This window comes from Leptidea sinapis, chromosome 4 (assembly GCF_905404315.1).
Source record: "Leptidea sinapis chromosome 4, ilLepSina1.1, whole genome shotgun sequence".
Classification (NCBI taxonomy): domain Eukaryota; kingdom Metazoa; phylum Arthropoda; class Insecta; order Lepidoptera; family Pieridae; genus Leptidea; species Leptidea sinapis.
In genome coordinates, this window is record NC_066268.1 from 10,916,356 (window position 1) to 10,941,627 (window position 25,272).

A 25,272-nucleotide genomic window follows, 5' to 3' on the forward strand; every position below is an offset into this window, starting at 1 on the left:
GTACCGCCTGTTTCTGCTCGTATACGATTTAAGGCTCTAATGGACACTTTTGATAGATATAGATTGTTCTCCTTACTCCCTCTATTACTTTAAACCCTCCTTGTAAAATAAAAATATAATATGTGTGTAACTAATAATTAATATGGATCAGGAAAAGCTTGTTTGTAATCGTGTTAAATACTTTTTCGAATCTTTATTATCGTCATAACTATGGAAATTTAAAGGTACTTTCTTATTTAGTTATTATTGTAACTCATAAAATATTGTGTATTATCTAAATAAGTAATTAGTGAAAAATAAGGGAGGGAAATTCAAACTTAAAACGCGTTCCCATTGGTCGAAACTTAAACATGATATATTTTTGTCCACCTATGTTATGGACTCCATAACATAATTTTTTTTTTCATAAATATTTATAATATACCAACATATTACCTCTAGATAACGATTTCTCTTTAAAATTGCTCCTAAGTCAAATAAACTTGATTCAATTATGCTCTTTTGAATCGTCATTAAAAATATTTAAGTAATTTGAATTACTGAATCTACTATAATATTATGTTTGGAAACAGTTGAGCTCGTGAGAAGAACGTACAATAAACAAAACGGCCACTATTTAAAATCAGACTATTTTACAATGGCTGTAATGTAACGAATTAGTTTGTAAGTTATTGCATACAATATATTATGGATCATGTTCTAATAAAAAGCGTTATATATTCCAAATATTTCTCTAAAATTACCAAAGAATAAACTTTTAAATTATCCTATATTGGATGCATCAGCTTTTAGAGATTGAATTCATTGTTCGTATAAGGATGCTTTATGAACATGAAAGTCGTGATCACTGTTATAATTAGTAATCGCATCCAATATATACAATAGTTTACTAACTATAACAGGTAAATCTGGCAACATAAGCAGCATCCGTTCACGAGTAGTCGCACGGACGCAATTGATGTAAGTCGTCTACCTGGCACGTTCCCTATATATTATTATACTCTTTGCACATGACGATCCGTCTTATAGCATACGCAATACCAACGTTACGTTATAAAGGTGGGAATGAATTTAAATCATTAAAAAATCATGCATATTTCCTATTATATGTCTGTTTTATATTCCTGTTGGATGTGGTTTGATTTGAGCTAATGGTCTAATTGCAATAGCCACAAACAAATAAAATAATAAGATCAACGATCGATCCAATGAATCACTAGATCTTGAACGCTAAGAATAAATTTAACCAATGAGACGTTAGCATTCTCTTTATATCTGTAACTAATGTCAATGAACCATGTAAATGTATGTATAAAATGTACTCTGTGGTACAGCGGCAGTCAGTTCAAAATAAACAGTTTTTAATTTTTCAACGACTTGCGATTGCTGAACGCTTTTGAAAATACTACTCACTTCATAACTTGTCACTGACCATAGTTATTTCAAAATTTAATATATAACTGTTACAACGGGCGATTGCAACCAAATAAATACGCGGCGTGACTAAAATCGTAAGACTTTTTATCCTGCAATTGCGGTTAGCGGACGCCTAAATTTAGTAAAACTTAGTTTTGTTCTTTGTGAATCGAATCAGTCATGGAAGTTGAAACAAAATGTAAGTACAGACGCTTATTTCATTTTAAGAACCTAGATTTATTTAAATATTACTAACAAATAACAAAACATTATATTTTTTCCGAAGTTAGCCTTCTAGATTTATTTTATCCGTTATTCACGCAGGCGCAATCTACATTTTAAAAACAGGTATAAATTAGGTTGTTTGACTTTGGTTTAACTATGGCATCTCTACGTTTTAGTTACTGATTTTGAAACAAAGAAACAAGCTTTTGAAAATTACGAACCATAAAATAATAATCGTGTTTTGCATTTTTTTACTTTTGGTAATTTTTATTATTATTTTCAACTAGACCATCTTTACTGGTTTTCTTAATTTGAAAAGATATTTTTAATATACTGTCGGCTGTGGTATTTAAATAATTTCTTCTCCACTATTAAATTTTTTGCGATTATTTACTTCTATTATTAAATTCAGTTTTTTAAAACAGGAATCTTCATGCATTTCGTAGGTAATAGGAACCAAAAAGACATAAAATGTGTGTGATTCTTTCCTTCCCCTTCAACTCTTAAAATCACTTTATATCCTGGTTCTTGACTTTACAATACATCATGTAAGAATAATCTTTTTTTTTTTCATTTATAATTCGCAGTCTACTTTACACTTAGGCAATTTATTTAGGTAAACAACTAGGGCTGCCAAATTTTATTAGAAGAAATAGAGTATATATATATCTGCTTTCAAAAGAGATAAAGAAAGAGAATAGACTTCCAAAAAGAGTATCATTTATTTTATAATTTCAAAAAGGTTCTTTTTGCACACACAAATTGTGTAAATAAGTATATTTTAGCATACTCTATTATTGTTATAGATTAAAGAGTATGACTACATGATATACAGTACAATACTCTATTTTGGAGTATGGTTGGCAATGCTATATATAGAACCTGGAATGAAGTAATGAATCATGTGACATAAATAAGAAATTAAATACATGAGTAATATTTGGAAGTGTCTTAGAAAATAAGTGTTTTTTTTTTCAAATAAATTTTCTATAAAGTTATTACAATGGTAATTTTTATACATATTACTAGGTGTTCTTACCCGCTTCGCTGCGAATTGTAAAAGGAAATAAACTAATGAAGGAACATTGGAATTCAAAAAAATAATCCATAAACCATTTAGGATAAATTTCGCATCGCAAAATGGGGGTAGTTTCATGTCGATACAATCAGTGGTTTAGATTTGTAAGAGCCTAAAACAAAGACCATTTTCATTATAATATATATATAGATTATAGTAATAAAATATATAATTATGAGATTCATTGAAAGAAAGAAAGATCATTTAGCTTTGATGAGAAGAAGTGGCAAGAAACTTTTAAATCTATATTTAAAGTTACAGCATTTTAGATTAATTATAATAATATATGGAAAGTGATTCACTAAAATTACTCAAATATTTTGAGTTACTTGTGTAAGTTAAAAAATAAAAGAAGTTAAATAGATAATAGATAAATAAAACTCATAAAGAGTAATGAGTAGATGAATAAATTGTAAATAAGTAATGGTATTATGCGAGCAATTATGTATTAAAAGTAATAACTTAGAATGGTATATGTTCAATATAAAAATAAACATCCCCAAAAACAGGATCGACCAGGCACCACAAGGAGTTCTCGTTCACAAACATGACAATTGACACATGGACCAGCCATCACATACCTTACACTTATTGTAGGTTAGGGGTTACAAGGGCCATTCCCACATTGATGTTATTAATTTGAATCACTGAACACAAAACATTCACAGGGTAACAGAATAAGCTTATGCGGGGCCCATAGCAAATTCTTTCAATGAGCCCCTTGTATATATACTGGAAATAGTCAGTTACAGAGTGTCTGACATGGGTTGTCTCAGTAGGAAAAGTTGTAACGTTTCATGTTTTTGCCACATCAAGAAATTCAATATCTTAAAAAATTCTCTCAAAAAATTATGCTCAGACAAAGATTAGTGGGACATGCGGGACCCCTTTTGCGCGGGGCCCGTAGCAATTGCTACACTTGCTATATGGCTAATCCGGCACTGGTTGTATCCCATTATTCTACACCATGTTTTGTAACGCTTTATGATTAAAATTCATGTTGATACGGGTAGCTAGTACCACCGAAGATTGGGTAGGTATCTCTTTCCATCATTCTCTTAAAAAAAAGTGTTAAGGCACATTCACACGGAATAGACCTACGTCATTGACAATTCGTCAAAAAAAACACGATATATTTTTAAAAGACGATACAGTACATTATAAAATGACGTGTCCGTCATTTTTACTATTCATGAAGCGTGTGAACATGGGTATTTAAAAAGTGCCTTCGTCAAAAAAAGGAATCGTGATAAAACTATTCCTCAAAAAAACACGAATTGTCCTCGTGGGAACTGGCTCTTAGATAATTGCATTCTTTAATGTATGGCAATAAGTTCTAATTTCGAATATGTCGTAAATAGGTACCACAGAGGGAGAGTTCATCCAATCATTGTTTCGTTAAAAATAAACAAAAAGCAGAAAACCGTTGGGCTCACAATAATAACAAGGTCACGAGTGACTCATACGCATATCTTCCGCGCAGACAACGTTCTTTATTTGAAGTGTTTACCTTATTTGGAATATGGCGGTTTGTAGCATTCAAACTTGAATTGCTTTTCGGTTGGAAGTTATTTCGTTTTAATTAGTACAAGCGGACAAAGTGTTGAAATGGCTTAATATAATCGCATTAATATAAATTTGACGATCGTAGCTCAGTGACCTATACAATTATTACAATCACATATAACAATTTAAACATTAAATTTAATTTATTGTGATGAAGGAGGGATGTTGTTCAATTCAAAACAGGCAAAGGCTAGATAGAGCCTCGTGCTGCATCCAATGAAAAACAGGCCAGGTTTATAACTTCAGTGTTCGTGACTCTCGCGTCGTCGAAGTCTGACGTCTCAAAATGGAGGTTAACTGTCAACTTCAATTTTTTGACGTTTTCACAGCTATCACATACTATCTAGGCGTATAAAAGATCTAAGGGCAAAGGGTTCACTGATGGCAAATATAGAGTTTATTTAAACTGCGAACACTACACAGGGAGACATAGGGGCCAGTCAGAACTTGTAGTGCGCACAGCCTTTGTTACAATGGTTCGTTGCCATTACAGGGTCGTTTATCGTGCTTGTTCGTGTGCCTTGTAAGTGCCGGCTTGCAGTATCTAACTTCCCCCAAGTATTCCCCCGTATAATACGTATTATATGTACATACGTTTAAGTAGATACCTCGTGCATGTCTAGACTGAAGATAGTTGGAGTACCTGACGTAAAGGATTAAGCGAACTCATCTAATCCGATTAAGATAAGATACGATTGAACCTGTTATCTAAACATACTTCTTCCAGCCTATCCAATGTAAGAACATCAGATATAAAAGTTTTGAAATAATTAGTTAATGGCTGGCAACTTAAAGAAAAGTTATCTACTTATAAAACATATTAACTAATTTACATATATAATCTTTTTAATACGTAACACTTATTTTTAACCGATTTCAAAAGGTGGAGGTTCTCAATTCGATAGGTATTTTTTTTATAAAAGTAAAAATATGTCCATATCATGTTATTTGATTTGAAACTTTGTATATGTACAACAATGTAATATAATATTATACTTCTAGATTCTAGCTGAGGTATCGATATTATAGTGAGAGATACCTACACATTTCGTATTTAAGTATTCAATATCCCAGTAGTAGTTGGTTGACTAGTAATTACTATACGATAGTAAATAAATCATCGATGAGCGAAACCGTACAGCCTACAGACATAAATACGAAAACAGCTTCGGAATTTACGGGTCACTGCGCACAGACAAAAGCGCTGGGAATCAAATACAGATCACTCCGTTCGGATGACCGGGTACGGGTCGATCTGCAGCCAGTTCATTTCAATTTATAGATTTAAAATACTTAATATTGTGTTCTGTGAAATGTTATAGAGTTCAAATTATGTACATGCTCCATGTTACATATGGGAGGCTCCTTTGCACAGGATGCCGGCTAGATTATGGGAACCACAACGGTGCCTATTTCTACCGTGAAGCAGTAATGTATAAACATTACTGTGTTTCGGTCTGCAGGGCGCCGTAGCTAGTGAAATTACTGGGCAAATGAGACTTATAATCTTATGTCTCAAGGTGACGAGCGCAGTTGTAGTGCCGCTCAGAATTTTTGGGGTTTTTCAGGAATCCTGAGCGGCACTGCATTGTAATGGGCAGGGCGTATCAATTACCATAAGCTGGACGTCCTGCTCGTGTCGTCCCTTATTTTAATAAAAAAATGCAAGATTGAACGAGGGTTGGACTTAGTCTCCCGTAACTAGTACGAATTAGGAGGTAAAAAATTTGTAGTTGATAGAGCTTTAGTCCACGATTATAATGATACCACTCTTATTACATGGTAATGCACCGTTTTCAAGAAAATAACGGAAAAAAAATTCTAACTTAAAACGTTTAAATCACGTAAATAAAACTGTAGATGAGCGCTGTCATGGCGCCGGGAGGCAAAAACTTGCAAATAACTGGCAATTTTTATAAATGAAAAACATTAAAATGAAACGTAAAAAATAGTCTGAGATAGACTAGACGCCTTCATCAATTATAATTTTTAGACTTAAAATGCTAGAACCCAGAGTTGTAAAGCCAGTAAAAACAATATTTATTTTTCTTATATTTCCTTTAATATTTATTTGGTTTTCCTATAATGTTTATATACTTTATTCCGTTTCTATCGTATTTGCGTGAATCTACATGTGTTCTGTGTTTTATTTACGTGTTTTACCCGTTTAAGAGGCTGTATTTTTGTTTTGTTATTTTCTTGAAAACGATGCATTATTATGTAATAAGATTAGTAGCACTATAATCGTGGACCAAAGCTCTATCAACTATAATTTATAAAAAATTGGTTAGGTTAGGTTATGTTAGAACAGTTAAAACGCACGAGCTGAGCGTAGCGGGCCGCGGCAGCGGCCGGCATGTGCAAGAAACGAATTCTAGGCGTTTCCCTTTCTTTCCTCCCCCTAAAAATGTCCCAATCCTTAAAAATGTCATAATTTTAGGTTAGGTTAGGTATACTTCTAATGCTTTTTCTCTGGAACGGTGCATTACCTTGTAGTAAGAGTGGTAGCATTATAATCGTTAACTAAAGCTCTTTCAATTACAATATTTTTTTTTCCTCATAATTCGTGCTACGGGACACTAAGTTTTAATCTTGGACGTTGTTTTGTGAAAAATTTGCATTTTTTTTTCGAGCACAGTGAAACTGTGGAACGAACTTCTTACAGTGAGCTTTTCAGTCCTATTTTATGTATATGACATAAATTACTTATCTTCACAATAATAATTTAAAGAAATAAATGTTTTAACTTGTTGTCTCTCAATATATTCTTGATAATGTGTGCACATCAATAGCGAATTTTCTAGAAACTGTGAGAATCCTAATGTTAGTTGTTAACATCAGGAACAAACTAACTTGTTTTGCCTACTACTCGATTAAGGTATTCGTATATAAGTCCTTTGTTGGGCTATGTATATGCTCTTACAACACGGTTCCAGAAAATGTACAAAGCAAATGTGTTAGGAAATTCAAAAGAGTCGCTTCATTGTGTGTCTTCTACCACATCTATCACGGGGACTATTCCGGAGAGCTGTTCCACCTGATTCCTGCCGCCGAAATCCACCTCCGCACTACACGCCACAAATGAGGATATAATCCCCACCATCTGATGAGATTGCGGATGTGTTGCGTACCTCGATAGTGCGATTTTCAAGGAACTTTCTTCCACGTAAAACAAACATACGACATGGGTACCTTCAAGAAGCGCGTACACTTTTCTAAAAGGCCGGCAACGCTCTTGTGATTCCTCTGGTGTTCCAAGAGATAGTGTGCGGTGGTTTGTCTTACTTTTTCATAAAAAAAAAATACAAATTCTATTACACTTAAGTGGGAGACCTTTGAATTGGTTTAGGTAATTATCCTATATTTATAAAATGTTTGGCGTTGATGAAACATATTAAACAAGATGCCGGCTAGATTATGGGTACCACGACGCGCGGCGCCCATTTATGCCGTGTAGCAGTAATGTATAAGCATTACTGTATTTCGATCTGAAGGTCGCCGTAGCTAGTGAACATTGCTGTGCCAATGAGACTTATTATCTTATGTCTGAAGGGTAGTGGCGCTCAGAATTTATTGGGTATTTCAAGAATCCTGATTGGCACTGCATTTCAATGGGCAGGGCGTATCAATTACCATCAGTTTATCATCCTGTTCGTCTTGTACCGTAACGTCATTGTAAAAAACAGTATATATATACCCCCTTGGATTCAATTCGTTGGCGACAATTAAAAATCTTCCGATTCGTCAGTAACTGTCGACGATTGAATAGAACAGGCAATTTGAGAATGAACAAAGTTATGCCCCTAACGACCCCGTTAAACGAGATTGCAGCGCCTCGGCTTAATTGTATTATTCCACTTAAAGTCTTAGATTTTATTTTAATTTCCAGCTAAAAATATTTTAAATGTACCATAGGATTGATTAAAATATTAGTAGCTTGGTTGGGAGCTGTACGATTCAGAGGAATACATACAGTAAGATAAATGTGACGAGTTTCGTGACTCCCATGTAATTGTAATTATGTTATGAGTAAGATTCGTCATATATTGCATAGAGACGTTTCATTGCGTGTCTTCTACCGTATTTATCACGGGGAGTGTACTGAAGAGCTATTTCGCCTGATTCCTGCTGCCGAATTCCACCTTCGCACGACATGCCGCAAATTAGAATATCATCCCCACCACCAGGAGCTATGGCGTTCCTCCACAGTGCGGTTTTCAAGGAACTTTCTTCCACGTACTACAAAGCTGTGGAACGGGCTTCATTGTGCGGTGTTTCCGTGACGATACGATATGGGTACCTTCAAAAAAAGCGCGTAGAACTTCCTTAAACACGCTCCTGTGATTCCTCTGGTGTTGCAAGAGAATGTGGACGGCGATGATCACTTAACACCAGGTAACCCGTATGCTCGTTTGTCCTCCGTTTTTATAAAAAAATAACTGTACAGAATTTATGCCAACTGATGTTTTAATATTAAATCTTATATTATGTAGACTTTATATTTTTCCTCCGTTCCTTTTCGTATATTTTACAGCACACAGTCGGGGCCGGTAACGAGTACTCCCCGCCCGCGTAATCCTCCTCTTTATAGTTGTGTAAGCATTAAGCTCGTCGCACACCATGGAATACTTCTAATTCAAAATATCTTTATTCAAAACTAGCTGACCCAGCAAACGTTGTATTGCCATCATAGTTAACAACTGTAGTTAATCTACCAACTATAGGTCGCTTAAATTGAGTTTGATTTTTACCTCCTAAGAAAGTTAGAAAGATATAAAGATTCTAATTATTTATTTATTTTAAACTATACTTTCAATTTGATTTCTGAACGACGGGGGATTCCGAACGTTTTCGTATTTATTCACCTTTTAAACCTTCTCTGGACATTCTCAAATAATTCAAGACCAAAATTAGCCGAATCGGTCCATCCGTTATCGAGTTTTAGCGAGACTAACGAACAGCAATTCATTTTTATATATATAGATAGAATATAATATCACTAATTGGAAAGTCAAAAACTACTACCCATTCGAAAAAGTACGCCTCAGATCTGTGAAGAAATTCAGCGGGTATTTTTTGTCATAAAATGAGGGTACAATGTAATATCGTTTAATAAAACTTATTATTTAATAACCTGTAGCCGGTCGCTACATTCCCAATCTGTGGTATCACTAAGAAAGTCATTTTATAGTAACCCTTACCACACAAACGTTTTTTAACAATTCTTTTGAATTTCGCCATACACATTTGTTTTGAACATTTTCTGGGATATTGTTGTAAAAGCATATACATCGCCCCACAAAAGACTTACTAACACGACCTAGCCAAGTAGTAAGCATTATAAGTTTTTGTTTGTTGTTGGTGTTAAAATTATTGTTATGACGGTTTCTGGCAAATTCACTTATGTGTCTAAGTATATACATATCATTATTAAGAATGTACTCGTTTATCCATTTTGTACCGGCTAGTTTTGGACCAATACTAACTCAATAATAATAAGATAAAAAAAATCTAGTTGTACAAAATTTGTGAAGTATGCGTGATTCGAACCCGCGCCTCTCGGAATACGTCCCAGCGCTCTTACCAAATAAGCCAACCGTCCGCATAAGCCATGATCCGTAAATCTTGCTATGTTTGGTCAACTCTAGGGTTGTGGCTCGAGTCCCACTATGTCCATAAATTTAGGTACAAAGGAAATTTAAATACTTAATCCAAGAAGTGAGGCATACCAATTACCATTATTATATAGCATACCATTGTATTTCGGTCTGAAGGGCGCTGTAGCTAGTGAAATTACTGGGAAAATGAGACTTAACATCTTGAAACTTAACATGTCTCATAGGTGACGAGCGCATTTGTAGTGCCGCTCTGAATTTTTGGGTTTTTTCAAGAATCCTGATTGGCACTGCATTGTAATGCGCAAGGCGTATCAGTTACCATTAACTGAACGTCCTGCTCGTCTCGTTTCTTATTTTCATATAAATAAAAAAAAATCACTTGAAAATAACAAACTGTTTACCACTATTTATATTTTAATTTGAAGGGCGCAGCAGCTAGTGAAGAGAGACTTAACATTTTATGTTTCAAGGTAACAAGGTTATTGCGAGTTTTGGGTTTTGCAATCATCTCTTGCCATCAAGTCATCGTCTTTCTCGTCTCTCTTTGTTTCTTCTCATAAAAAAAATACTTATTAGAGAGACTGAGACTGCCTGAGTTTTCTGTGTGCGTCGAGCATTGCCCCCACAATGGCAATCCTATATTTGCACGATGAATGAAAATATTAAGCATTGTTCCCTTTCATACTATGTACGGCGGGCTTAACGGTATAAATTTCAACGTAGTAATTATCCTGGCTTGGAGTTTATTATAATCCTGCTACTTTGTTGCATAAAAACTGACGTAAGCGTTTCAAGTGTCGTTGGCGCAATAGATGGAACCGTTGACTCTCACAACGGTACCCCGGTTCGGACCTCGCCCACCACCATTGTGTTTTCCATTTTCGTCGGTAACGCTCTCGTTCCTTTGGTGTTACAAGAAATAATGGGCCGGATTGATGACAGAAGTATTATTTTAAGGTGACCTATATATTTCGTTTCCTCAATTAAAAATGATACTTAACCGGAAATTTTGAGAATAGTAGGCTTCCGTGAGGAATTATGAATCTGCACATAGATATTAATATATAGAATTCTCGTGTCCCGGTGTTTGTTACCGCACTCCTCCGAAAATCGGGTAGGTCTGAGAGTCGGCCAACATCTATTTTTCATATCCCTAAATGGTAAGGACCCACCCCTAAATATTTTTTTATTATTTTGTCAATTTTTTTTATTTTAGCATATTTTTTATTTTGATTCAGCATAAAAAAATACAACTTCAAATTTTCACCCGTCTACGATTATCACCTATTTTTGTATCGCGATATTTAGTCTGTTCCATCCACAGATCCGCAATAGGGTTGTAAATTGGCAATCGAATATAATAATTATTGTAGTGCCGATATATTTGGCAGGTCTGAGAATCGGTCATCTATTTTTTATAACCCAAAAATTTCAATTATTGAATTTTTTTTATTACTTTATATGGCAATACAAAGTTTGCTGGGTAAGCTAATATACAGTATATAATAATAAAAGTTTAAGCTTGCCGCGTCTGTACAAATGTTAAAATATAATTTCCATACTTTATACTTCGATTGAAGTATTGAACGCTCCCCTTTTCGTTTGTTTCATTCCAATCGGTTCACAAACAAAAAGGAAGGTTTCATATGTGCCGGTTTGTCTGTGTAATATTTAATATAGTTGATGTCATAATAATTACTACTGCACTTAGCTTTATGAACTTTCTAAATGACAGGGGCCGTAGAGTTATATACGCCGAGACAGCGCGTGCCCTACGTTCCATTCCTCTCACGCGTGTGGTTCAATTCCTCAAATTGTGATCGTATGAGGATATATTATCTCAGATTAGAATATATCATATATCGAACGAAGGTGAAAGAGAAGTAATGAACAAAATAGTGTGTAGGGCAAATAAATAATATCAATTTACTATTAACTATTCATAATGTTTTGCATAAATCATGAAATATTTGTGATATTTTTGTTTAGCGTGTTTTTGGCTTATAAATGTTAATGCCTCCATCTCATCTCTCATCATCTCGTCATAATATTTCAATATACAATACATATACAGATACAGTATACAAATGAAACTGAAAACATAATTTTATGAACGATGCGGAACTCGGAACCCGCGACCTCTCGCGTTCCGTACGAGCGCTCTTTCTAACTGAACCAACCGTTTGAGTGACGTATCGTTGATAAAATCTTGTATGCTTTGTTCAAGTCTCAGGTTGTGGCTTCGTCTACAGGATCTATTTTACAGTTGATAACCTGCCCAACCCCAATATTTGAATATTAGGAAATGTGATGAAAATATAACATATTGCAATAAAGTATATCAAATTGTTTAGATTCATTATATTAATTGCGCTACACAAGTATTTCTTCATATGCTTTCTCTCTTCTATGTCCTAGTTTTAAGCCTTTTCCTTTGCACCAGATTTATAAATAGTTAGATTTTTCTGTCATCGAGGCGGCATTGCTTCCTTCACGAACTTTTGTCTTGTAATTCGTATTTGTTACAATAATATTATCAATTACATCTTAGATATGAGACGTATGGTACGTAGGTACGAACGGTTTATGATTATTCATTTTACAAATGTCTTTCTGGCATAAGATGCATACCTACTGCTTACATTTGTTTGCTCGTCTTGGGTTTTATTAGATTTGCTTGCAGCTTTTGATCATAATATACCTATCCTGCCGATATTAACACAATATTTGTGCTGCAGAAGAGGGCTATTCGTGCTGTTTATAACCTAGGTCCTAAAGAATCATTAAGAGCAAAATTTTAATAAATTAACATCTTGACTGTTGCTTCTCAATATATTCTAAACTTGCGGCACGCTCCGGCTTCGCACGGGTATTTAATATATAAGCCTATGTCATTCATTGAAAAATGATTAAAATTGATAATAATAATAAACGCGTCCGATCGCTGCTAAATTCAATGTGCTATAGGGAGAACTGCGGCCTTCGACGCGCTATATTATAGGCACGCTCCCGCCGCCCTTGCTGGCCGGAACTGCCGCAAACGCTACGTCCCGCAGTTTTTAAATCTGTAATATCTTCGAAAATATTTATTTAAATCATATGCTGTAAAGGGCCATATACATCTATATTAAATCAACAATGTATTTAAGGTATTTAATTAGATAAGGATTAATGCTGTATTGGTTAAAATAGCTTCGAAAATTAGCCATTATTCGTCGTAAAAAGTAAATGACAAAAAAATGTTATTGTGGGATATCCATAAGAGATAGACATATACCACAGCGGAGTTTTCTGTAGACCTTTTCAATGTGTACAATACTTAGTACATTATTTTGATAAATCTCGTAGGTTTCAGCCTGCGTTTGCAATGTAAGCGGAAAAAATGTAATTATTTACGACATCACATTAGAAACCTCAAAAATAACAGTATTTCTCCACTATTTAATGGATGTTATTATACATATAAACCTCCTGTTCAATCACTCTATTAAAAAAAAACGCATCAAATTCGTTGCGTAGTTTTAAAGATTTAAGCATACATAGGGATATAGGGACAGAAAGCGACTTTGTTTTATACTATGTAGTGATAATGTAATGTATGTTCATATGCACATAGTGAATTTACTAGAAACTGTCATAACCATAACGTTAATATCAGGAATTGACATAAACTTATACAAGCCCACTACTCGGCTAAGTCGAGTTAGTCTTCTGTCAGGCCGATGTATATGCTTTTACAACAAGATCCCAGAAAATGTTCAAAACAAAAGTATAAGTAAAAGTTATTCAATAGAATTGTTAACAAACGGTTGTGTGGTTAAAGGTGGTGGTAAAATAATATAAATGACTTTCTCAATGATACCACAGATTGGGAATGGAGCGACCGCCCTCAGACTATTAAATAATAAGTGTAATTGTACAGTATTACTTTGTTACCATATTGTTAGATGAAAAAAAGCCCTCTAAGTTTGTTGCGCCCATTATTCTCAGGTCTGAGGCATTCGTTTTGGAATGGGTAGTTTAGTACTATTTTGAATAAAAATATTTGAATTTGAATAAATTCATGTGTTTATTTAGACCGCCGCTCCGTCTACATATTATAACAAGAGCACGTGTGGTTAATGCAATTTCATTACTTAATGTCGCATAGGTATTGATATGTTTCACCTTTGCAGTCATATCATGTTGCCTTTATTTATATGCCTAGTGGGGTTTTCGGAGCACACTATGGAGGCAAAGTGTTTCTAGCACCCACCAATAGACGAACATGACAATCAATTGGCGATGGGATCAGTCCATGCTGTCTTTGTGTTGTAGTATGTTTTTTTTTATGACAATAAGGGACGAGACGAGCAGGACGTCCAGCTGATGGTAATTGATGCGCCCTTCCCATTACAATGCAGTGTCGTTCAGGATTCTTGAAATACCCCAATATTACGAGCACTACAACTGCGGTCGTCACCTTGAGACATAAGATAGAAATAGGCACCGTTGTAATAACCATAATCTAGCCGGCATCCTGCGCAATGGAGTATTTTATCACTGTTTTATTCATAAACTATTGGGGGTTACGGAGCACACTATGGTTGCAATGTGTCTGAACGAACATGAAAATCACTTAAAGATGGGTCATCAGACCATGCTGTTATTGTGTTGTAGCATGTGCTGATTGATTTGCTAAGTCTGTGGTCTATAGAGAGAGAGTAAAACTTAGGTGAGTGTGATAAAATGTGAACTTGACTTTTCCATTGGGCTGTATTAGCTTAAGCTCAGCATAATTTCAGCTGTTAAATGACTAAAAAACGAATGCAAATATTATGCTGAGCTAACACTCAGCTAAGTTTTACATAAGTTCAGTCTGAGCAAAGTCTATGTACGCTCTATAGATCTCACACTAAAACCACAGCAAAACTTGCATTTTTCTTTTTTTTTTCTTTATGAAAATAAGGGACGAGACGAGCAAGATGTTCAACTGATGGTAATTGATATGCCCTACCCATTACAATGCAGTGCCACTCAGGATTCTTGAAAAACCCAAAAATTCTGAGCACCACCATTGCGCTCGTCACCCTGAGACATAAGATGTTAAGTCTCATTTGCCCAGTAATTTCACTAGCTACGGCGCCCTTCAGACCGAAACACAGTAATGTTTACACATTACTGCTTCACGGCAGAAATACTCGCCGTTGTGGTACCCATAATCTAGCCGGCTTCCTGTGCAAAGCAGCCTCCCACTGGTAAAATTGTATTCAATATTGTTGTATCCACAATAAACTTTATTAAGATATAGACTTTAATTTACTCAAAATTTTAAACAAAATTTTATGATCGATGCGGGACTAGAATCCGCGACTTCTCGCGTTCCATGCGAGTGCTCTTCCAACTAAGCTAACCGAGTGACGTATCCTCATAAAATCTTGTATGTTTTGTTCAACTCTCAGTTTGTGGCTTCATGTACAGGATCTTCTTGAGTTGATAACCTGCTCAACCCCAATATTTGCATATTAGAAAATTGACTTGAGATGTTGCTCTTGCTATTCTTAACAATTTGTTATGATCAACATTTTTACTAAATGGATACTCAGTAAATCTCAGATAAGATATTTTAATCGCCCTGTGGATTGACTATTTTTAAAAATAGAGATTCAATATGAAGCCTGAAGCAAAATTGGAACTCTCCGATAAGAATTAATAAATAATTCACATTTTAACGGTATTGTTGTTGGTAACTTCGAATCTCCATAATATATTGTTGTAATTTATCAACGATGGTTACTATGCAATTGGGTTGCTCTGCTACTAAATTATTATTGAGGGCAAAATAACGTTATTGTGAATCACATCGCTTGCGAAAGCTGTTGTCATGTTGATCGATATATTAACTGTATTAATTGTGCAGACCTGATTTGCACCTACACTAGTTAATAGTTATACCACATTTAGATAAACTAACGGTATTTGTAGTTACTGACTTTGCTCTCCTACATTTTTTTTTTATGGAAAAGGAGAACAAACGAACGTACGCGTCCCCACCAGGTGACCAGGTGTTAAGTAATCACAACTGCCCACATTCTCTTGCAACACCAGAGGAATCTCGTAGCGTTGCCGGCCTTTAAGAAAGGACATTTACTTAAAACTTTATTTGTATAATCACTATTTGCAAAACTACCCTCAATCTACAAATCAACTTTAAATGACCGCTTGTGAAGCTGTTTCAATAGTTTAAAATATTGAAACTTTTAAACAATATTTATTATTTATAATAATACTAATAATAACGTGGACTGTGGACACCATTAATTATCAAGACCCTTGAGCGAGCTGTATCTCATGCTACAACGCTACGAAGGTTGTTGTATAGGTCCACTGGCGGTTGACGCATTACTAGCTGGCCCAGCAAACGTTGTATTGCCATATAAAGTAATAAAAAATTCAATAATTAATATTTTTAGGGTATAAAAATAGATGACTACCGATTCTCAGACCTACCAAATATATCGTACATAAAATTTATGGTACTACAATAATCATTATATTCGATTGCCATATTGCAACTCTATTGCGTGTCTGTGGATGGATTAGAATAATATTAAAATCGCGATACAAAAGTAAGTGTTGATCGTAGATGGGTGAAAATTTGAAATTGTATATATTTTTTAATGCTGACTCATAATCAAACAAATTTAAAAAAAATTCGTGTGGAACTTAACATTTAGGAGGATGAAATATAGATGTTGTCCGATTCTCAGACCTACCCAATATGCACTCAAAATTTCATGAGAATCGGTCAAGCCGTTTCGGAGGAGTTCGGTCCCGCACACCGTGACACGAGAATTTTATATATTAGATAGTATGTGCCCTGTGGAGTGATTGATTTCTTACTTGAGCAATATCCGTGTGGTTTAAAAACGAATTATGGCTCATATCTACTGTAATTGCGGTTTGCACCTTTCGGTTAAGTTTAACTAATTTATTAATTGAACCCAACAAATAAAGTTACTCTTTCCAGCAGCAACACCGAAAGAGTTATAGGCGAATGATGCTGTTTGGATTTATTAGTATTATATGTCGTATAGATTTGTAAAGTTTTTTTATGATAACAAATAAATAAAACACTTATTGTTGGAAATATTACGAGTGCCCATGCGGTTTGAATTGCAAGAGGATTCTCGAAAACCCTAAAAATAGTGTCCGTCTATTAAAAAATCTATTGATTCTCAGTAACTCAGTTATTTAACAAGCATCGACGTCATTCAAGCCAGCTTGTTCAGCTTGCATCCTACTGCTTGGTAGTAGAAAACGGTGTCATTCGAGAACTTCTTCCGTTCTTCACAAAAAACCATTCGAACAACGAACTCGATAATGTAAATACTGTAATAATGAATCATGTAAGTAGACATGTCCCGCTTATAAGGAGTAGTGGGCGAATCGAGTGCCCACGCGAAGTCGCCGGGTACAATTATAATGCATTAATTTATGCAGGAAGAAATTACAAACGGTACATCGAGGTATTTATTGGACAATTATAAAAAACTAGCTGACCCGGCAAACGTTGTTTTGCCATATAAAGTATAATTCACGCGATAGTTTTATAAGTAATAAAATATTGCCTATATTATAGCCTGTACATCATTTTGTTCTATTGTCAATAGTTTTTGCAGCGCACGCAAAAAAAGGTATTCGATTTTACGCCTTGTGTTACAAAATAGCAATTTTATTACGGATCCCTAATTTTGAAAAAAAAAAACATAGCCTATAGCCTTCCTCGATAAATGGACTACCCAACACTGAAAGAATCATTCAAATCGTATGTAGTTAAAGATATTGTCATCGGCAGGCTTCCAACTTGCTATTTAGTTCTTTTATTTTTTAATACGCTTTTTAATACAAAGTTAAGCTAAGCTAATGCTTCATACGTATGTTAGTATGTAACGGAATCTTTGAATATGATTTTGACCCCCTTCAAAACGTCGGATTAACTCGGAATTTGGCATACTTATTAAAAACCGATGACAAACTTATAAAAAATACGCTTTTATAGAAAATCTCACTAAAAACTAGAAAATAAATCTTAATGAATTTGAATTAAAAATAGTGTAAGAAAAAATGATCTTATTGTAAAAAAAGCGTGGGGTGTTTCAGGATATTATCAAAATAACCCTTCTACTCGTATCTGGTGAATTTATAACTATGTATTGATATCATGCACCACGCAATAAAATCATTTTATCTTACACTATTTTGAATTTAAATTTATTAAGATTTATTTTATATTTTTTTAGTGGGATTTTCTATAAAAGCGAAATTTTTAGTTTTTTTTAACCTTTATTTTTTTTTTAAATTAGTTTTTACCCGGCTAGATAAGGGGTTAAAGTTTTATTCCGGGTGTTAATAAGTATAACAGTTTATCTGATCGCACATTATGCCTTCTTTGTTATAATTGTTTTTTTTTTCTTGGTAATACCTGACGAATAAATAATCCAAGCTCTTTTTATATGGTTTTCTGTTGGCAATTATAATTGTACAAGCCTTTCGATAAGTTTTTGACAGTGATGAAACCTTGAAAATTGGCGAGTTTCTGTCGTGTCCATATGTTTTAAGTTACGAGTAACATTAAACGAGTTTAGGACGCCTAGGTAAATGGATAATGATTTAAGTACTCTCTAGAGTACTTAATTAGGAGATATCATGAGGTTGTCGACCCTTTATATCCCTTTGTTCTTGTTTTATCTTAGGTTTTATATTAAAGCCTCATATGATGATTTTTGTTACCATCCCAATTATTCATTGTTTACATTGTTTAGAAATACTGATACTACCGCAATCACTAATATTTAAAAAAAATGTTACTTGAAGGTTTGTTTAACTAATTAAACCAACTGCGAAATCGCTGCATAAAATGGTGTAACATTTTACAGCAAATAGGTTAGCGAACGTTAATACTCAAGACCCACTACAGTTGATGACGTCGGCGAGCTCGTTTTAAAGTAAACACTCGCAATTAAACAACAGCGCGGTCTGAGGCGGATGTTGAGTCCGGAGGGTGGAGAGCCCTCTGGCCAAGAGGTCCAGATTAAAGCACTTGCATAATACTGTTTATTATTTTTAGTGTGTAGCGATTTTTTCGTACGTTTTTTTTTATGAGGCTTGTTTTAAACAATTTGTTATTTTTAAAGTGATATTCATCACTTCCAGGATTAATTAAATTAAAATTATTGTAAACAAAATTTATGAAGGATGCCTCTCGGGTTCCGTCCGAGCGCTCTTCCAACTCAGCCAACCGTTCGATTGACGTAGGGTTCGTAAATCTTTGTATGTCTCTACAGGATCTACTTTACAGCTGTTGATAACCTGCTCATTTCATTGCATATAAGAATTGTTGAGATTACATACATTGAATCCTCTTTAGGATTCAATAAATAAATATTTTTTACTCTGCATCTCTAGACAGCCAATTTATTTTCGAAGCCAAAGTAATTAATGAGACTGCTAATGGAACAAGTACTCTAATTGGTATTCCACCTCGCAATGCAAATTGATCAAACGTATAATTACAATAGATATTTTGGTTGTGATTATAAATATATTTTAAAAGGTATTTTCGCTGAAGTACCGAGCGTCGCGATTGCTTAAGGCAGTGCTACAACAAATTAAATTATTTTTAAAACAATTGAGTGCAATAGACACATTTGAAACAATTATTTTTATGGTAACTATCGCCTCTTAAAGTTGTTTCTGTTGGAACGAATCATATTGAGTCGTATAGGTGCACTATTAAAGTGGGAGTTTCCCAGTTCCTTCCTTAGCACAGGATGCCGGCTAGATTATTGGTACCACAATGGCGCCTATTTCTGCCATGAAGCAGTAATGTGTAAACATTATTGTGTTTCGGTTTGAAGAGCGTGTGTTAGTGAACTTACTGGGCAAATGAGACTTAACACTTTGTGTCAAGGTGTCGAGTGCAATTATAGTGCCGCTCAGAATTTTTGCGTTTTTCAAGAATCCTGAGCGGCACTGCATTGTAATGGGCATGGCGTATTAATTACCATCAGATGAACGTCCTGCCCCTCTCGTCCCTTATTTTCATTAAAAAAAAAACTATTAAAGTATATTTTATAAAAGAACGCCAATTAAATAAATCATGTATAATTGAGTTAGTTAATATTTTGTTCATTATATCTATAATCTACAAAATGATTATCTTCACAATTTAATGTTAATAAATTGTAATATTGTAAATGTGTTTAAAAAGTACATGATTAAACTATGTAAACCGGGGGGACTTCGTTCTATAAAAATATCATAGTGCAGTATTGTGTTAATTCGGTGACCGTTGGGATTCGGCTAAACCACAGCTTTGAAGCAGCACGCGATGTACGAGATAATCACAGGTCGTTACACCCGCATCCCGCACGTAATGCGGTGAACCACTGCGCCGATATAGCAGTACTGTCTGCTCAACAAGATGTTGGTGTACGCTCTGACTCATCTAAATATGTCTATATTAGGAGTAATCGTATATTAAAATACATAAGCAGTGCTTGAATGTTTGCTTTTGTTTGGAGATAATTCCAATTTGACTCGTTATAGAGCGGTAAAAGTTAATGGCTCCATAATTTGATAGAAGTGAGCACCTCCATAACAGGGACAGGATAGTGATATATTCTGTCGGAGACAAGCACCAAACTTATGTTCCCTGGAACAACTGTTCATCAAAAACGCTTTAAATAATTGCAGAATATTTAGGTGGAGGTTTTGCTTTCATCTGGGGATGATTTACGGATTCGGGGCTGAATAACGCTTAGCGTGTTGTAATATGTTATCCACATATCCTATTGTTAAATTAAAGAACAAAGATTGCTTACACAAATAAAATTTGAAAAACAAAATTTTATGAACGATGCGGGATTCGAACCCACGACCTCCGGCGTTCCGTGCCGGTGCTGAGTTGAACAAAGCAAACAGAATTTTATAACGGGGCGGTACTCGAACGGTTAGCTCAGTTGGTTAGAGCACCGGCAGAAACTTTATTTGTGTATTAATCCTAGAAGTGAGAAGTTTAAAAACATAACATATTGTAAAGATTGATTAATTTATTTTAACCGTTTTTTTTTTTGAGAATTTGTCTTGCCAGTCAAATTAGAGTTCAAGTCGAACTTCGACATTTTTTCTATCGATACATGTAAGATGTTGCACCATGCACAATATTAGACTATTTATTTCTTCAGCGTATGTTTCTTGCGCTACGTAATAACAGACATGTCTGAAGATGAAATCGCTCACGTTGATCAATTATCGGACAAAAAGTTATCCCGACTTGGCCTGATCCAATAGTTTGTGGGGAAGTTTCGGTTGGCCCCCCTCTTCTTAACTTAATTAGGGACCTCCGAGAAAAGTTAATGGGATAGAGTGCTCCAGTTCGTTCGCGATGATCATGTTACGAATTGCGTTAGGACTGCACTGTCGGCAACCGTTAGGCAGTCAGCCTAGGCTTTAATTGCATTTGATTGCTGGTTAAAAAATATTGGCTTTTGCTTGCTTGCTATTACATTTTTTTATTTTAATTGATAAGAAAGCAATTCCTTAATAATGATCAACCCGAACATGAAGTTATCTCTTATAGCCTAAACACGTGGTCTGATTTGGTACGGCCAGACCATCGGACGGTCCGAACGTTAATAATTTTATGCGATGGACAATGCGACATACCTTCGAATATAGTCCGCTACCAGACCGTGTGCGATGGTTCGGCCGTACTAAATCCGATCATGTGTTTAGGCTATGCGTCCCGTCATCGAGTCCAGTTAGTGACATCATGCAGTTATGCTAAATCAGCGACAGTATACTAGTCGCGCCAAATTTCCTATGTTTCATGCACCGTTATTTTGCGGCATGATGACGGTGGCAGATGTTGCTACGTTGTATGTAGTGGGCATTATGGTTTATATTATCTATACTATACTAATATTATAAAGAGGAAAGATTTGATTGTTTGTATTGAATATGCTCCGAAACTACTGAACTGATTTGAAAAATTCTTTAACTGCTGGAAAGCTATCCCCGGGTGACATAGGCTATGTTATACATTTTAAATTGTTAAATACCAGTGCGAATCCGGGGTAAACTGCTAGTCGTTTATAAATTAGGCTTAACTTACGCTAATACACTAACGTGCTGATGTATTAAATCTATCTTCTTTTGAGAAACTTTTTTATTGCACATCGCTCAACCCTATTTCAGTTGGGAATGGCAGGAATGCTTAATGAAGGTTCTTGGGTCTATCCTGTAGGCTCCCAAATATTATCTTTACGCTAAACCTAAAACAAACTAGAACAATAATTGTAGATTATTTTATATGCTACATTATATATGTACTCGAGCCTGTCTAGAATAATGTGTGACGTTGACGTGCCAATCCTTAATCTAAGTTTGCAGTAAATAGTTGAAAATGCAAGTATTTCGCCAAAATATCTTTCTAATTCCCTCAAAATTAAACAAACTGTATATCACCGTCGATTATCTTTACTTCTTGTATCTGCTTTCGTCTACAACTGATTAATTGTTAGCTAGCTATCGAGCCACTAGGGTTATTAGTTATTATACTATGATAAATGTGAATTGAATATTTACAACGGAAGACAAGAACTTTTATATGTTTCGCGCTGAAGTTTTATTATTGAGATCAATTTTATCAACTATTTGAAATTTTGGAACACGCCTTCTTTTGTACATCTCTAGGATCCAGTTGTTGAAACGTACTTCGCACAACGAAAGATATACATTGGTAATTAGGAGTGGTCGCATTCAAATAAAAAGTGAAAGATTTCGTTAATTTGGTCCAAAATTTGTTGTTTGGTGCTACTTTTCTATCAACGGATCCAATAACTATGTTAAGTTCTTAAATCTGTGTAGTTCATTTACAGAATATAAAGTGCCATCATATATCATATCAACCATCACCCGTCTGACTGACTTTTTATTTATAATAATACATATATTAATAGCAGTATGTTTAAGTCGAGCTTCCACAAACTGAACGTACTTTAAATTGCCGAGTTTTTATCTGAATAAAGCAAAATTGGTGAATTCGTAAAGTGATTTGTAGAGATAAAAACGCAAGTGTCCTTTATCCATGTGTGGCAACTTGGCAAGTGCTGGCACAGACGCGAGACAATACTTTCGTCGGGCAGTTTTGCTAAAGTTATTGTGCTGAATAGTTACTGTTTCCTTGTGGGGTATTGCTTAAGTTTTTGGACGTCAGCCAATACTAAGACATTCATAACGAAATAAGTTTTGGTTATTTTTGTACAGTTCACATGAAGAAGATAATGAATTTCTAATAGTCACTCTACGTAAATATGTATACAAAAGTAATGCTATTTTACGTGTTTCTTTATATCGCTGGTTTGCAAGAATTGCACTAAAATGGATAGAATTTTATAATAGAACATAATCCATTTCAAGTAATAATTTGTGAGAAAGGGTGGTAATTTTAAATTAATTTCCTACACTTATATGGTTAAATATATTATTGACTCCTGCATATTTGTATCTTGAGTTATCATCGGTTATCATATTATATACATGTGTGTACATATTAAGATGAATATAAATCACGATATCACGGGAAAGAGGTTATCGGGATCATGTTTTAAAAAGCTTACAGTAGATAGTTCCTATTGGAGACGAGCGAGTACACGCAACCCCTCTCGCGTTGATTGGGCTCAGTATTAGGACCATTTCTGTTCCTTATCTATGGTAACGAAAGTTAAACGTAGACAAGTATTTGTTGATAATGTAAACCGTGCTTGTGACTAAAGCTGTCCACTGGTTTTGTGCCAACAATTTTTTAATTTAAAGAAACATTTGGAAGACTGATTTGTGCTTAATGTAAAAGAGGCAAAAATATTTGCAAAAATTAGAGATGAGAATCTAGAGGTGCCAAAGATACTGTCTTTCTGGGTATACCATAAGTTTATAAACTTCAATGGAGATATCATATAAGCATGTTGTGAGAGAATGAAAATTAGTCATCCAACAGACGAGAAAACCTCACGTCTCGTTAATTTTAGTTACTTTCACAGCATCATATCATATAGCCAGTTATTGTGGGGTAATGCGGTAGCTTTTGACTGCATTTTCACATTTTTGTGCTGCTAGAGCTGAGTCGCTAGAGATAAATAAATTTAAGGAGATAAAAATAATTACTGATTACTCTTAATGGCTATTTGAAAATATTTTATATGTGCATAAAACCGCAATAATTTCAATTTTAAGAAATAAGTATCAACTCGTAGTACCGAAATCTGGGCTTCATAATATAATTTATTAATTTCTAGGTATCTCGTCTAGTATACGTCGAATGATATGCAAAATTTGCCAATTAAGAATCGATCGAATCGATATTCACTATTCAGACAAACAGACCTATTCATTATCAAAAGCATTAGTTTTTTTTTTAAAGTGATAAACATAAATTCTGGGATTAATTACACAAATTAAAATTTATGAACGATGTGAGACTCGAAGCCGCAAAACCTTAGATTTGCAAAAGCGACAACTCAAGTTGATTTCCTAATATGCAAAATATTGGGGTTGAGCAGGTTATTAACTGTAAAGTAGATCCTGTAGATGAAGCCTGAGAGTTGAACTGACATATACAATTTATCAACGATACGTCCCTCGAACGGTTGACTTAGTGGAAGAGCACGTCGTTCATAAATTTTTGTTAAATAAAATTATGAATAGGTAGGTATATATACTCATAGATAACCGTCAAATTCAATGGCTTTTCAATATATTGCTGTTTTGTGGAGTTGAATGAACATTACGTTGGTAAATATTTAGAGAATTGGATTTCCGAGAACCGCAATACGCCTAGGGAGCGGACGGTCACCCCAGCAATGTAATGTATCTTGGTAACAAATTGTTTCGCGACCCTCCACGATTAACTGTTGTAAGTCTGCTTATAATGACCCGGCGAATCAAATTGTGTGCCCTTTGTTTCTGTTCATTTGTGAGCTTATTGCGTAGTACCTACTGAAGCGTGAAGCACTTCGTAAAATCTTGAGACATGAAATGAAAACACTATTGCCTTATTGCGCGTAATTTAGATGACACCAATATTTTCTAGAATTAATGGCGTTACTTTTTTTATAATAGGTTGGGGAATAAGTTGCTATGCATTTTATATGGAAACTCAAGTCTTTATAAAAATAAGGGACGAGACGATCAGGACGTTCAGCTGATGGTAATTGTCCATTACAATGCAGTGCCGCTCAGGATTCTTGAAAAACCCAAAAATTCTGAGCGGCACTAAAATTACAGTAGTTCACTAGCTACGGCGCCCTTCAGACCGAAACACAGTAA

At 34.8% G+C, this 25,272-nt stretch overlaps 1 protein-coding gene across 1 annotated transcript in view; it reads left to right on the forward strand.

Annotated features, from left to right (window-relative positions):
• The first annotated feature begins 1,360 nt into the window (after window positions 1-1,360).
• Window positions 1,361-25,272, forward strand: part of LOC126979773 (stathmin-4) — a 67,581-nt gene continuing 43,669 nt past the window's right edge. The window contains exon 1 of the mRNA XM_050829303.1: window positions 1,361-1,615. Coding sequence (XP_050685260.1) covers window positions 1,597-1,615 — 19 coding nt within the window. The 5' untranslated portion in view covers window positions 1,361-1,596. The remainder of the gene's footprint in view (window positions 1,616-25,272) is intronic.